At 34.0% G+C, this 16894-nt stretch overlaps 1 protein-coding gene across 1 annotated transcript; it reads left to right on the top strand.

The window, feature by feature from the left end:
• The first annotated feature begins 446 nt into the window (after nucleotides 1-446).
• LOC149158803 (uncharacterized) lies at nucleotides 447-4307 on the top strand. Its single transcript, XM_089433386.1, has 5 exons — nucleotides 447-947; nucleotides 1151-1305; nucleotides 1483-2307; nucleotides 3197-3670; nucleotides 3926-4307. The coding sequence occupies exons 2-5, from the start codon at nucleotides 1279-1281 to the stop codon at nucleotides 3992-3994; spliced, it is 1395 nt and encodes a 464-aa protein (XP_089289512.1). The 5' UTR covers nucleotides 447-947; nucleotides 1151-1278; the 3' UTR covers nucleotides 3995-4307.
• Nucleotides 4308-16894: the final 12587 nt, after the last annotated feature.

Genomic DNA, 16894 nt, shown 5'->3' with positions numbered 1-16894 from the left:
ACATTCCAACTTCTGTGACCGAATTAACAGTTCGCGTACATCTGAATCTCAACATTAATTAAAATAAATGGCGAGATGAACAAGTATGTATGTTATGCGCCCAAATTATGAGGCCATCGCCCCTGTAATGGCCTTCTCCGGGCTTATTTATGAGGGGATAGCCATTGGATTTTTGCCTGCAGGTAGCAGAAAGAGATAGTTGGTAAAGTTATTACCAAGATGACAACATTAATGGAACAGTAAATGTGGTCACTTGAATGAGCAGATGATGCCAGGAGGTAATCAATTGCTCATACTGTTCAATCAATGCAACTGCAAATTGCCTGCATCGTCTCCCATTCTACCCCCTTTGTCATCTTCTGAAGCCTTTAGCACGGGAACAGCATGCTATAAATTCCCTATGGGCAATCCACAGAGCCCAATCTGTTGGTGAATCACAAGGAAAACGTACAACCATTGCTTGCTCCCTCGGATTGCCGAGCTACATGGGGTCCCTAGCACTCGCAGCGTATATGACACAAACAAATACAATTGTCAGTGCTTTGGAAAATGCAAAGGCTACCTTTGTCCCCTTTCTGTACTCCCTGTGACTGAAGCTCAGCTCAGCACCCTTCCACCTCTACCTCCACGGCTCTTTCCTGACACCCTTCTGCTTCCTCCTCAGTTCTGCACTGCAGTTCCAACGGACACCTTCAAGCCCTTGCACCATCCTTACCCACTTACCCTTGCATACCCTATTCACAGAATCCCTATTCGGTTCCCTGAGGTTGCATTTTTCTATCAAAACAATTAGTACAGATCCTCCATTGGACTTGAAGGGAAGGATGAGCTTCCACTGAAGTTGGAGGAAAGCATGAGTTTCATGCCCTTATTGTACTCTAAAAGACACAGTCGGCGTTTTAAAGCAATGATTATCAAAACTAGCGCTGACTTTCTTGTAGTGTAAGGTCGGTCCCGTGTGTTTTGATTTCATGTATTCTGACAGCATAAACAAATTCAAGCTGAGTTCTTACAATCTTTTTACATGGTTTTCATACGTTCCACTAATATCATATGCACACGAATAGCTTCATTACTCCCTCTCGATAACTGAGAGATATTTGGCATTCACAACTTATAATAACAACTGGTTGTTTTGATGTCAAAGCAGGTGTAGTTGTTCTTCGCATTAGCAACTTACAGTAACAACTGGTTATTTCGATGTAAAAGCAGGTGCACTTGTTCTTCAATTTCCTGTGATTACTTTTCCAAAATATTTCGTCAAACAATAAAGCGAAGATGGTTGGAGAGGCAGAAGCATTTTTTGTAAGTCTTTTACACTGAATAAATTTATAAGACTTTGAACTCACTTGCAGACAATTGCTAGGCTCATTAGTTAGATTCAAACCATTTTTATTTATATGTGGGTTTTTTAAGGTGCTGCTTCGATTATTATCATTACATAGTTTAGCAGTTCTCAAGAGTAAGCATTTCAATATGCAGGTACAAGGGAGGTGTAGCAATCTAGCAGCTGCATCTGATCCCACCTTGTTAATTCCTTCCCTCAGCATTAACATGATAGAATCTGGGGAGGATCAGGAAGCTACGCCCATGGGAGATATACTGTGTGATATATTCAGTTCACATGAGTTCTCTCACGGGAATTTAGCTGCTAATTCCCCAGTACAGGACTTGTTTGGCATTTTGGACTTCTTAGATACTGACAATCATCACGAGGCATCGAAATTTATTAGTCTTATAGAAGAAGAAAGCAGTACATGTAACAAGAATGGCGATAACTTCGCTGAAGTGTCACACCTTCACGAATTACCTGTACTTGAGCAAGAATCCGAGCTAGAACCTGGGACTGACCACAACATTCTCAATTTTTCTTTCTCAGCAAACCCCGGTCGCCATGGCTGTTCGGATACGAGCGTACCACAGAGCATAAATTCCACGTCACTGAACCGTTCAGAGTCAGTCTCATCCGAGATCAAAGGTTTGCGTAAATTTACAAACGCAGAAGATCATGCAGTGAAAAACCGGCTTAAGTCAGACTCATGTAAATCTCTTTTGCAGAAATCTAAGAGTTGTCACTTGCGTTCACGAATTCATCCATCGGATTTCTCAGAGTCTGAAACAGATCAGGGCTTAGACAAACCAAAGCATAAGCGCCTCAAGGCCTTGGCAACTGCAACTAGCGATCAGGGGGAAGGAGATGGCCAACAACGTATGACACATATAGCTGTGGAACGAAACAGGAGAAAGCAGATGAACGAGCATTTGGCTGTGTTACGTTCTCTCATGCCTGGCTTTTATGTGCAAAGAGTAATGTCTAAACCCTAACGCTATCCCTAAAGTTATATCTAGTCAGACAATATTATCAAAATTTCACTGATTAAGCACACAAAACTCTAGAAACTACACATCTGTGTTTGCAATTTTCCAAGCACAACCATGTGTGAGATGGCCCTTTATGTTTTTGCTAGTTTCCGAACCCTATCATTAAGATGAAACGCTAACAGTTCTACTGCCTCTCAGTGACATTTGCTAATATCCCTGCAAATATGGCCTTCATCGAAATTTATGTCCAGCCAATGCCGTGCTAATATAGCCTCCATCAGTATTTATGTCTAGCCAATCCCATGCTAGTGTTAATGCTTGACACTTTGCCGGATGTACTCACTCACTGAAGAGTGACCAATGAATCCCCATCTTGCAAATCTTTATCTGGGAAACTGTGACAAGGGAACTTGTTTGTTCAAGTAAAATACCTGTACATATCAGTATTATTTGCCATCGATGGCTAATATCTCTACTGCTAATACCTTTACTGCAAATCAGTGTCATTTGCCATGAATGATTATTAATGATAATTATGATGGAGTGGTGTCTTCCAACATAACAGTTGATTGATGGTAAAATGATTATAATGATTGATTGATCATAGGGTGGATAGGCTTAATTACTCTGCCTTCGCTTTCTCCTCATTTCTTTCGTGGTCTATCAGTGTTATGTAGGTAGCTAGTGTGAAACAACGGACTAACAAACCTATTATGTGACGTGTTAAATTAGCTGAGCTAAGATTATGAAATCTCCAATAAGTGCTATTTGTCATCGATGGCTACTTTATAGGCTACTCATTATTATTATTGTTTCTCACTAATTAACAAAACTTCAAGCTTGTGCTGGTATTAATTTGTGATATGGCATTCAGGGTGATCAGGCCTCAATCATAGGTGGAGTTATCGAATTCATCAAGGAGTTACAGCAGCTGTTGCAGTCACTGGAGTCCCAGAAGCAAAGGAAGGCATACTGCACAGAAGTACTAAGTCCTCGGCCCTCCTCGAGTCCCAGGCCACCGGTAAGCCCGAGGCCTTTGCCAGCCAGCCCTCGGACGCCTCAGCCAGGCAATCCCTATCGCCCCAAGAATATCCAGTCCTTCATGCCCTGCACCAGCATTGATTCCAACTTCGAGACAGTAAAAGAGCTGGTTGCCAATTCCAAATCCGCTGTGGCAGAGGTGGAAGTCAAGATCGCTGGCTCAAATGCTCTCCTGAAAACCCTATCGCATAAGATACCCGGCCAAATTCTGAAGATCGTCAGTGCTTTGGAGAATCTCTCCTTGGAAATTCTGCATCTAAACATCAGCACCACAGACGACACAGTTCTCAACTCTCTTACACTAAAGGTATTGAGTGTACATATTATTTTGGTTTTCTTCAATATTTTTCGGTTCAAAACAACTTCAGTCAACAGAACTTTAGTTCCAATATGTTCATTAGCTGATTACAGTCCTTTTTATTTCTTCATCATACAACCCTCTAGTGTTTAAACATTTTCCACTAACATATGACCTTTATTTTCCATTATTACATTCTATCGAATATGTTGGGGCTTTGATCTTTTCATAACATGAAATTCCTTGTTCCTGCTGGTTGTGTAGATTGGAATTGAATGCAAGCTAAGTGTGGAGGAATTGGCTCAGGCAGTACAACAGACGTTTTCATGCTGACCTTCCACTGGAGGCTGATTTACCTCATTAATCTGTCTCCGTTGCTGCTATTAAGTTAAATCTACTGTGGGGTCTCCATTTTCATGCGGAGCCATAGTGAAACTAACATTGACATGCTATCAGTTGGAATCTCATACATCAAGCCAGCAGCATGCATGGGAAACTTTTAACTTTTATCAATTGAATGAATGCTTTTCGGGGATAGTTCCTGCGCTTTGGTGACATTTAGATTTGGTTTTCTTTTTATGAATATCCCATTCATCTATGTCAGTTTGGATTTAAATGTACTTCATGACCAGGATACCAGATGATTGTACAAGCAAGGATTATGATCCAAGCCTGTTAAATTATTATCTTATATGATAGTGCTAAGCTGTAAAGAATCATGAGCTTCCTGAGATTATATGTTTTATGTTGCGTCCAATATTTAGGTATTGGTATTGAGTTCCACAATGTGTCAATGAGGGTGTCAATAGTAAAGCTTCCAGTGATGATTGGAAAGAGACTTACATAAGTCTTCTGGGGCTAGACAGGTTAAATTACTTTCATCAATTGATTACTGAATCATGTATCTATGAGCATCTATCCTTAATTAAAACCATATTCCATATATTTTCGTTGTTCCACACATTTGGCCCAGTGGGGCAGCTAAAGGAGAGATTCAGATGCTATTTCGCAATATGATGTAATGCTCCTAAGCCTACACACAACAACACTGATACATACTTCAACGAATCATACCTCGTTCCTTACAGCTGGGCAAAGGTTCCGTCGGAACTGGTGTGGCACTATTATCTCTGGTTACTCACCGTACGCAAACATATAATCCTACTTTACCTTGTCAGAGAGATTTACATTGGTGTGAAAGGCCTTTTTGTGCCATTCACGTCACTATGTTTAATCATATAGATCATTGCGTTAAGTTCAAACTCGCAAAGCTCTTTTGGGACATTCACATTATAATGTTTAACTCCAGAGATCATCGTGTTGAGTTTAAGGTCGCAAAGGTTTATTTTTGGTTCATTCACCTTATTATGTTTATGTTAAAGCATATAGATCATTGTATTGTACTTAAAGTCGCGTTATCTAATATTCATGTTATTGGAAGAGGTCCATGCCATTAATAAAAAAAGTTGTTTTATGAGATCATAATCAAGAGCCCAAGAGTTGTTTGCTTGTATTCCATCATATTCTAAATTCCATTTTAATTGTGGATGTTTGGTTTCTAAGTGCATGTTTACGCCTTCTATTTCGCCATTGCTCAACTCCATGTACAGTTTTACAATCGTCCCTAGGGAAATCTTCTTTAAATCTAAGATCCTTACACACATGAATTGTCACTTCTTTACCTATACGTATGTCCCTTTGTTTTTACCAATACGTATCGGTTTAGAAACCCACATAATCAGGCGGCCTACTTAAATGAAGCTGGTTTTAAGTAGCTTTCACTTCTATGTTAATAGTTGCATCCTATTAAGGGTTGATTGATCGAAAGTTTTTCCCAAATAGGATTTACATTTCCATGCATTTTAGTTTCATGTTTCACAATTTTAATGTCTAAGAGGCGTTTCTTTGTATGTCCAAGTGAAAATATCATGAAATTATTGGGAAAGAATAGTGTAGGCTTGAATCTCATTTTCTATGGAATTTGTATTGTTAGATATATTGATTGATAGGCTTTTCAGAATATTCTCCATATCTTCTCAATGCATATATCATTTATCACAAGGACACCCATACAAGAATTTAAAATTAAATTTTGATACATGATAGAAGCCAAACCTCCATTTTCCATTTAATTTAGATTGGGAAGGAAAAATGACCTATGGTGCATGTATTCCAATGGATTTTTGGCACTAAACATAGATTCTAAGATGGATTCATCCAAAGGAAATACAATATCTAAATATTCCATGGGAAAGTGAGATTTAGAGACACATGCGTGTGAATATATCCAATCAATTTTCTCCATAGAAGAATATATATGATTGGTGTTTGCTATAGCCATTTGAATTGCCTGATATGAAATCTCAATTATGGACAAAGTCATTGACATCCTTGGAATTAAACTATGACAAAATGCTTTGATCATATCCATAAATCTTCAAAAGTTGATGTTCTAAAAGGTGATTGTGTGATTTCAATAGAAATTTGTCATATCACAAACAGATGGACATAGTTAATGTAAGATATCATTAAGGGAAAGATTGAAAGTTCTCAATAGGGAAAGTTACCTCCCAACACCTAGATTTTCCTAACTCCTTATAGAATTATTAGTGAGTGAAACATTGTGTCTTGAACAGGAAGCCAGATATGGTTACAAAACAAAAAATAGTCCATAGTAATGATCATCTCATCATGGGGAAAATGGATTACATGGAAGACTATAGAGACCGGAAAAATCATAGAAAACATGCAATTGTAACCCAAGAGGAGATTATAATCTAATGGAGAATCAAAACTCTCTACCCCTACATTCATGTTATTTCTCTCCAATTGAATGGAGAATAATGAAATAATCCTAGAAGACCTAAAAGAATGCCACCAAAGTCCTTTAGCACTATTGGTGATGGGACAATATTAACAGAGCCAATGGATTACCAACATGAAAATGACATAACACACATAAAATAACCTTAATCCAATGTATTCATGAAAATGATTATCATAGATGATAAAACATGAATATAGAAAGTGGTATGGTGCGACAAATGTCGCTTTAGATTGTTATTCTCAAAATTTACTAATTGAGAATGATTGGAGTTAAAAGCATCAATTGTTGATAGCAATTCCTTTTACTGAATGAAGCAGTTCTAGAGGATGTTTAAGGTAGACATAGCACAAGGAACTTAGGCTAGAGTTTCAAATATGCTATAGTTTTCAATATCCTTGACATTAGGATTATGTCTCAAAGATCTAAATATTTTTTTGGGAAGGTGAAACATCACTTCAATTGTCAATTCTCTATGTGGAGGGTTTGGAATTTCGAACATGGATTCTTAGTTTTCTTTAGCAATAGTCTCTCAAACATCATAATTATGAGCATGTGTCTAGAAAATGACACGTCATCTACACATGCAAATATTAAACATATTTTAGTTTTGTAAAGGGGCAACTTGGTTCCCCCCTTGCAAAGATGCATTGTTATGAAGAATTGCATAAACCACTTATTTGACTTGTTGATGAAGTGGGTTAGTTAATATAGCATGTCACTAGTGGCATCTGTTTATGCTAACAATCATTATGATTCTTCCAACACTATGCATTAATGGATGAGATGATATTCGTTACATGTTTGTAGGGAAATTTGACCCTCGCCTATTCCTTCTTTGCCCCAAAAACATTATTCTTATATGTATTAGTTCCTATAGCACCTTTCGTATTTGTATTATTTCCTTTCCTCTTGGTTGCTAGTTAACCTTAATGTTAGAAGTTTGGATTATGTGGATATTGAAGGGTAGATCAATGGTGGAGGTAGAATTATAAACTTATGAAGATAAAATTGGGAATAAATACAACTCTCTCATTTGATTTCCTACTAGATTATTTGTAACATCCTTTACAAAATTAATCATGCTTTCAATGAATGATATTTTTCATTTGTTTTGTGATTACAGTGTCTAAACATGTTTCATTTGGTAGGATCTCATAAAGAACTGTAGACTATGGGTAAACCAAGTACACCTTTTGGGATCTAAATATGGTCTCTTCCTCATATATGATCCTAATAAAGAGACATAATTTTTGGCATAAGGTGATAGGGATTTTAGGATCTAGTCCATAAATACTCTCTAGGGATGTGGGCTTTAGTCACCGAGCAACTTCTCCACTATAATTGGATATTGATAGATATGTGTGGCATTTTATCACTATAATATATTCAAAATGTCTACCCCAAATCATAATCGACATCTAGCCGAAAGTGGTTTAGGATTATTAATGTAAGACAATCAATGTTATGAAATCAAGGTCATGTGAGCTTAATATACTGCTTTTCATCACTCTAGTTAGGGCGCATTGGGAAATCCTAAGCCTAATGGAATCAAACACTAAAGAGTTTTATGAACATTAGATATGGAATTTCATAACATGATTCACAACATCCTTTATTGTTTTCCCCTCAAACTTAGGAATTTCTAAAGGAAGCTTCATAGAAACTAGAGGTTAGTTCAAATTACGTAAAACAAGGTGATTTTGTGCTATATAAAAATAGGAAGATTTAATGTCACTATGAAAATTAGTTTGTTTTGGTTCACTAAGTGGATCCAAATTCCAAGGATTTTCCTTATAATTGGATTGGTACTCCCAAAATAACTTCATGAAATAGAAGCAATATCAAGTGTAAAGTTAATGTTTTCTCAGAAAATACAATTTTGGAGTAAATTAGTTCAGACTTCACCAAATGGAGGAAGCCCTATCATAATTCCCAATAAGGAATTTATTTCTAGGTCGAAAGGTGGAATTCAAAAAACCTGTGCCTCCTAATGAGAGAATAGGCATTAAGAATTTTCCCCTTCTCAATGTAAGGGATAGAAAAACGGGTAGTTTATCTCCCAACTTATATATTAAAACTATGGAAGATAAGAAATGTGATGGTTATAATATCAAGCATTCACATCAACAATACCCCAAGATAAAGGAAACTACCACCATACAATCTAGAGGATTTTGTTCCCATATCACTATTAGGAGCTCTTACAAAAGGCACTATAATTTTTCTTGATACTCTATAAAGTAGCAAGATATAGCTTATAATAGGGACACTTGGCATGTGAAGATTGACTATTCTAGTAAAAATAGCTAATGTGGGGTTATGGATTCCCTCTATGTATGCCATTGACGAAAAGGATTAGCAACATGACTCAAATTTTTAAGAGATAAAGTGTTAGAAGAATAAGGATATTTAGACAAATGAGGGTGGATTAATGTTCTCGCTATATTAATGACGAATTTGTTCAATGCTAAAAATAATAATATAATGGTAAGGAAAGGGATATGGAATCATCCCATGAATTATAATATGAATATTAGATTCTCTTAAGAATCCGCCAGTCAATAGGTCTTCCTCACTATGTTATTCACTTGTGGGTTGGCTTAATATTTCTTGATTTTGTTCTACCAACTCCCTCAAATGATGGTTAGTGTCATTTATATTCCTTTAAGGATGAGCTTTTCAACTCCTTCTAGACTAGTTGAGTGGTTTGTCAACCACATTGAATCAAAGAGTTACAAGTAGTAAGATAAAGAAAACCTAAGGTTAACAAAAAAGGAAACAAAGAATTCTCAATTACAAAAAGTCATAATAATTGAATAACAAACAAACTACTCTCCCAAAGCTAAACCCAAGGTGATTAGGACCTATATGTAAAATAATGAGGAGATAAATAAGACGAACTTCTAGAAGTTAGAATGGGTTGATTAAAACCCAAGAACACATAGTAATGTTGTAAAAGATAATTTTTCTAACCTACCAACAACAATCACCAAATATGTAAGTAAACTCAGCAAGATATGCACCCTCGAAGGAAGATTAATTAGTTATTATGTTTTTATGTCTGGTATTGTGAACACTTCCCACTCATATAAACCTTTGAGATATCGAAATAAAAGCCACTAAGGTTATAACTTCATAATTGGAAACCAATAAAGAAAATCATGGGTTGGAACCACACATTTTTAAAGGGAAACAAAGTGTGAAATTTCAAAGAGAAATGTTGTTGGATACTTTTTTCCAAACCATCTTACACAGAATAATTCAACAAACACTAAAACAAATAAATGAGTGGATATTGCATCTACACACCATAATGACCTCATGCTTAACACCTATGTTAGAGCTACATTGTTATAATGAACTTCTTTCTACTAATGCTTTTTTCACTCACTATGTAATTATAGTTTTATTTCATCACCAAGGAGAGTTAGCTCTCTAATATTGCATCAAGGCCCTATTACGAGATTATTTCGGATTTTCTAACAAAAATGAATAGTTAATTTTATATTAATAATTCATTTTATAACTCATTTAATTACTCATGCTAGTGGTATTGTAATTTATAATATTTTCAAACTTTTGCAATTTAAGACTTAAAATCACTAGTAAAATTAACTTCTTACTATGATTCTTTGATGCACCAGCTTTCCAATATGAATATTGAATCTCTTTTGACAAGATCATTATGCAAACAAAAACGTGAAAATATTTTCTTTTTCAAAAGTATGAGAATGCAACCCTAGATACGTAAAAATTTACAAGAAGATGCAACTAATCATGCGCTACTTCAAATGCACAGAAAGGAAAAGGGGTAATGAATGGAACAAATGCTCTTTTTCTTTCTAAAATGAGATAAATGCATGAAAAAAAGCACTAATTCATGGTATAATGTTACAAAATGTAGAGGCTAAACCATAGATCAATAAAAAATGGTGAAAAAGGAAGGGACATGGTGAAAAAACTAAGATATTCAAGAATTAGGGATGTGTAGAGTTTTTGGTAAGGAAACTAGTCTGTGTATGTTCTACCAATGAAGGAAACAAGAATATGTATAATCTATTTCCAAAATAAAGGTGCGTGGAGATTAGGTTATGAGAAAAATACTTCTTTAAAAACTTTAAATGACTATTAAAACTAGAATACTATATTAGAAGAAAGAAAATCATAGTGAAAAACTTGGTACATAACTTGAGATATAGCTAGAAAATAAATAAAGAAAACTTTGTTAGTAGGAACTTGAGGATTTCCCCTTGATAGAGTCACCAATTAAGTTGCAAGTAAAGCCAATCCTATATAGGTTGCATTTTTAGCATATTGAATGAGAAAATAATCTAATTCAATATCTAAGGTATGTAACAATAAGTTAGTGTAAGAACAAGTTAGTTATGAGGACCTTCTTACTCCTAGTCTCAATTAGAGACAAGTTCCTTGAGTCGAAATCACACCAATTATCCTCTTTATTCTCTTCACTTTTATAACAATACCCAAGGAAAATAAAATACCTTTCTCAAACTAATTGATAGAAAAAAAATATATAACCATGACAAAACTACCTTAATTGATTATTTAGGAAAGTTAGGACCTTGAGAAAACATTGAAAGAGATACAAAATTGAACATTAACATAGAGTTTTTGGGGAAGGAAAGAAGAGAGGTCTCCATTTTAATTGGAATAAAGCAATGGTGAAAAAAGACATACCTAATCTACTATTTGCACCTTATATAGTCATCACCTAGATTCTTTCATCCCTAGTACAGTCAAGACTACATTAGGACTCCAAAAATATTTTGCATGCAAGAATGAGGAAAACAATTTTAGGCCTCAAAGTAAGAAATGGAGAAAATACTCAAGAAATAGTGACTTATTGGGGGATAAAGGCCATAAAACTTATAAAATGACAACAATATCTAATCACTTTAATGAGGGGATAAATCTACCACTACATAGGTACTTACTAGCGAGTCCTTCAATTTGGCTCATCTTTCTACTGATTCTAGTTAGTTGACATGGTTGTCATGGATTTTAGTGATTTATAGAAGTATTTTTCCATAAATCCCACCCAAGAGTTCATATTTTTTACAAATTATATACATTTTTCATCACTTTTTTTAAGAATACAATCATTCTAAAGTAGAAGTGTGTACACGCACTCCTTTAGTGAGTAGAATTAGTCTCTAGATTTCTTAAGTGGTTTTACAAGCAATTTTTAGAGTGGACAGACATCATAAGATGTGAATATAAATGGTATGGTGGCCAAATTGAGGCATCCATGATGAAGAGGTGTTGAAATATACTATATTAACTTATACTTAATATACTTTATTAATTTATTTGAAAGGTAGATTATTGATTTATGTAGATGTGTCTTAGAATATAACAATATTTTATTTATTCTATAGTTATAGGTGATATAATAAATTAAAAATTAACAATTACCATACATGGATAATTGTAATGCTAGTTTCTCATCCTTCAATAGAAACACTAGATTGAATTAACACTTGATTGAATTTTAATGTATTTCAACACCACTATCAAGTGTCTAATCCATCATACAATGTAGTGAGTAATTAACCAAAAACATAAGAGCTCCCTTCCATCAACAAGACGAATCATTTCTTTTTATGTTGAAAAGATGTGTGGCTCATCTAATTCCATGCTATAATTTGTGACATGGGTATGTTGAATATTATTATTATGTGCCTTCACAACAAGAAGTATCAAGACCAGAAAGGATAACTTGAATGTTCGGATCAAAATATTCTTTTACTCAATGTTGGGTAGTGATATTGTGGCTTTGGTATGTATAATATTATCATTATGTGTTTATAGCAAGAAGTATGAATACCAAAAAGGATAACTTGAACGCCACCTTGTTTGTATCAAAAGATTCTTTTATTCATTGTTGAGTAGTGAGATTAGATAGTCTAGTAGCTACATCTTCTTGACACAAGGATGGTATTTTTTTCTATTGTGTACGATTCAATGTAGCTTCTTTCTCACTTTTTATGGGGACCTTCTTTGGTTCATGCTTGCCTTTCCTAAGAATAATATGTGTAGGTTATTCCTTTTAGTATTTGTGCTTACTTCCACCACCATTGTGGTTGTCTCAATATGCCATGGAGGTAGATAATATTGCATTTAATCTCAAGTGGTTTCAAGGTTTAGGTGTTGCTAACTCTATAAAAAATGATGCATTATTAATTTGAAGTGAGAAGATAGTAAGTGATCATTGATGAAGACATGAATTTATATGTTGCTTCTTGCAATATTTAATATAGAAAAAATATACTTAAATCAAAGGATATAATAATTAATAAAATTAATATTAATAACACATTAATTATCATCTCCAATAACTTTATGTATCTTTATGTTAAGAAAAAATTAAAAGTTTTAATCAATGGAAGATGAAAGAATAAAACAAAGTACACTACATGAAAATATGTATATCAATGCATCATTGTTAAAATTATACATGCACTAGTGAAACCTAAAAAAAGAACCTAGGTTAATAGCACCAAGAGGTGCATTCTACAACCTAGTATAAGGGCTAAACAAGATGTGTGATTCCATTTGTAATAAACATGAAATTGACAAGTGTAACTTTTAAAATAAAAATAAAATACTTTCTAATTATAAAAAAACAAATAAAATCAATTTCAATTATAATAAAAATAAAAAAGAATATACATATCTGGTTAGTTAGTGTGAGTTAAAAGTGTTCTAAAATATCAATAATCTCATTCTTATTATGCACAATACATTCTTAATACCATAGTTCTATATTAATTTTAAATAGAGACTAAATTCCTTAAATATTATATGATATTAAGTATTATATTATATATTTTATGTATAATTATAAAGCATAATAAAATATTTTAATACTTAAATTGGAATTATTAAAGTGAAAAAATTAAGCATTTCTTAGTAAGAGTAATAAAAGACATTAACATAAAGTAACATTTTAATATAAAATATCTTATTAATAAAAATATTAATATAAAATTAACTTCTTATATTTAAAAGATATTATTAGTAAAAATAATAATTTAATTTGAGTCATAAATAAAATATTTTAACATACATAACTTTGTAATATTGAAATATATCTATAAATATATTAGGAAATAAAATAAAAACATTCTAAACACTATAGTTTTTAAACTAAATATTATATATATATATATAGATATATATATATTTAAAGTACTAATAAGTAATTTTTTGTATGTTTATGTAGACAATATTAGTATATATTTATGTTAATTACATATTTAAAATGTTTTGAAAGAAATCAATTTTTTTTAAAAATAATTTTTTTATTCAAATTTTCAGCTTTAAAATAGATTTTTATATCAAAAACTTTAATTCCTATCCATACTTTAGATACATACTTTAGATATGTAATTAAAATGAATCTATACTAATATATTTTAACCAGAGAAAAGCATGTAACCTCAGCAATCCATAACAATCACACACAAATTGAAAACTTAAACCTATTTAAGATAATCGCAGTTCTTGGATGCTACACCTGTTATCGTAAGTGTTTAAATCAAGCTGCACGTTGTTGGTACAAACGCGTAAATAATGCATCCGTATATTAGATTCAAGTCATGAACAAAAGTTTGATATATTGATATATACGGACCCATTGTTACAAGATGTACGATTTGCATTTTCGGACAGTAAGTACCCAACCAGGGGTTAAATTTGACGGGTGACCCTACCCGTTGAGGAATTTTTTTATGACGTTTTTATTTTTAAACTGCCCATCATATGACTTTTAAAATTTATTTGTACAAGTTTCATCTAATTTCAAATTGTACTCATAATTGTTCAAATTTTTCATTTTTTGTTGTATAATTCGACTCAAGTCTCATTGCTACAAAGTGCTACACTTTGTTTTGAGACCTGTTGATCAAATTTTTCTGCAAATTTTCCAGATTGTTCAAATGTTCTGAGTTTTTTTGTTTAAAATGGAAACACTGATAAAATAGATGGGAAATATATATAGAAACAACAAAAAATAATATTATGAAATGAAAAAATATATATTCATAATTATATTTATGCATACACTACTAGCCAAAATTCAATTCAAGAAAATAGTAATGCACGTTAACAGAAACAAGGTAATTTACAGTACCATTTTGGTCCGAACTAGGTTCTGGGCAGACGTTGACAGCAGTAATTGGAACCACATTCATCACAGGAAAGGGAAATGTGCATCCATCCCGCTCAATTTCGGGCTTTTTCAGCTCACCGCTTGTCTGGCAATCATCAAGCCCCTTACTACTCTCATCGATCTCTTCAACAATGGGAGTACCGAAACAACCACCATAATTATATTTTTCCAAATCTTCAGTGACCTCAATTTTTGGCTTTTTCAAAACACTGGTGGCCGGAGGCAGGACGAAAGATGGTGGCTCGCAGGCAACTCTCTTCCCTCTCCCTTCAATCTCATTTTCGCAGGTAATTCTCTTCCCTCTCCCTTCAATCTCAATCTCGTTTTCACAGGCAATTCGCTTCCCTCTCCCTTTAATCTCATTTTCGTTTTGAAGCCGTGAACTAACTCATTGGCCGCTGGCAGAGGCAGAGGCAGACACAGAGGAAGCGAAAGAGCCAATTCTGTGCCTGGAACTTCTACGGGGAGGGGAAGAGGGAGCCTCTGCTGCTTCGTCCTCAATGGACACACCATTTCCACCATGGAAACCCTCCTCTACGTCTACGATTTCCTCATTTTTGGGTTTATTAACCAAAGCACTGCGAGCTCGAGTCAAGGGAGGCACATTCATGCTCACTCTCAGTATCACCGTAATCATCATCAAATTCTTCAACTGTCCGTTTACCCCGCCTCTTTCCTTCTTTTCTCTTGTGCTGAAACAAAAAGCCCAATTACTTACATGCAAGTAAAGAAACTATCTATATATACATAAAGACAGCACATACTTCTACCTCCAGCTCTTCTTCCCGCGACTCGAACTGTTCTTCCCGCGATTCGAACACAGCATCTGCCAAAACTCTGTAGCTTTCGGCCTCTATGAGAGGCCACTCATTGTCATATACCTATACCAGAACGCCCAAAATCAAAAAAAAAAATCAAAATGCAATAACTATCATACATGGAATTATACAGCTGAAAATGCAAGTATACCTTCAGCAAACGCTTCAGGACTGGAGATACATCATTACTCGTAAGGCCTAGAGGCTTCATGGCCTTCAGAGCTCTCACGAATTTCTCGTTCCCCATTTTTTCCCAGCTCAAATATGTTAGCTTTCTCAACCTCTATGCAGAGACGGGTAAAATTCAAAGCGAAAAACAGACATACACGTGCCGCGCTCTCTAGCTGGGTCTCAGGGGTTAAATAAGGTTATGACATAAGGTTAAATATATATATAAGAAATTTATAAAAAAAAAAAATTTAAACTTTTAATTTTTAAACCTGCCCGTCAATATGACGTTTTTGGAAATTAATGGCAAGTTGCCCATGACGTGGAAATTTAAAACTCAAACGTATTTTATGGGTAAAAAAGAGAAATACGGGCATACGGGCGTCAAATTTAACCCCTGTACCCAACCACAACTTTATTCAATTTTAGAATTTTTTCAATGTTATAAGGTATTTAATTCCTTGCATATGACGTGCATGTTAGGACGGCTGGGGCGGTTGGCTTTCGCACCCCCAGCCGTGATCGAGTCCTGCGGCGGCCCCTCGCTGGGCGATTTCGAACGGCTACGCCGTATTCTGCTGGCTTCGGCCATTAAATCTGCTGGCTTCGGCCATATTCTGCTGGCTTCGGCCGTATTGTAAAAATATCTGTAGGCTTCGGCCATATGTGGATTTTCTCTCTGAAAAAAAAGGTATTTAATTCTTTAATCATATGAAAAGGAATTCTACCATTCAAATCGAAAGTTAAAATTTTTAATTTGAATTGAGAAAATGTATTACTTAAAAGTATTTGTATTCTTTTCAAGTTATTAAAAGGTTAATTGGACAGATTTAGATAAAAAACAAAAAAAAAAGGTATTTTAGAGTTTTAATATGCAGCTTTATATTGATTAATTCGATTACCTCTCATTTACACACCCGCCTAATATTAAATTGGGTTACTTATATTTTATACACTTACTCAAGGTTAAAGATACAGTAAATTTATAACATATCTGTGAATAGTTACATGGAGAAACAATATATAATAATATGATGATTTGAGTTTATGAGAATTTTTATTAAATTTATGTCCAGAAATTAAAAAGTTAAAAGATGAAATATAATATATTAAAAAATATAAATTTTAAGTAAAAAAATTTCATTTAATTAATTTTAAAGATGAATAGTTTGAAAAAATAAAAAAATAAAATATGTGAAAAAGAAATCAATAAGCTAGTAATAACT

Source organism: Pinus tabuliformis, chromosome 5_2 (assembly GCF_031772625.1).
Source record: "Pinus tabuliformis cultivar Carrire ecotype Pingquan chromosome 5_2, CPIR1, whole genome shotgun sequence".
NCBI classification, from domain to species: Eukaryota; Viridiplantae; Streptophyta; class Pinopsida; order Pinales; family Pinaceae; genus Pinus; species Pinus tabuliformis.
Note: the sequence above shows the minus strand (reverse complement) of the source record. Positions and strands in the feature narration are given on the sequence as shown.

What these genes read in the sequence shown, in the direction of transcription:
- LOC149158803 (XM_089433386.1), top strand. Translation starts at nt 1,279, where the DNA reads ATGGTTGGAGAGGCAGAAGCATTTTTT. An exon ending in GAGAGGCAGAAGCATTTTTT is followed by an intron (nt 1,306 to 1,482) that starts GTAAGTCTTTTA and finishes TTCAATATGCAG; the next exon opens with GTACAAGGGAGGTGTAGCAA. An exon ending in TCAACTCTCTTACACTAAAG is followed by an intron (nt 3,671 to 3,925) that starts GTATTGAGTGTA and finishes CTGGTTGTGTAG; the next exon opens with ATTGGAATTGAATGCAAGCT.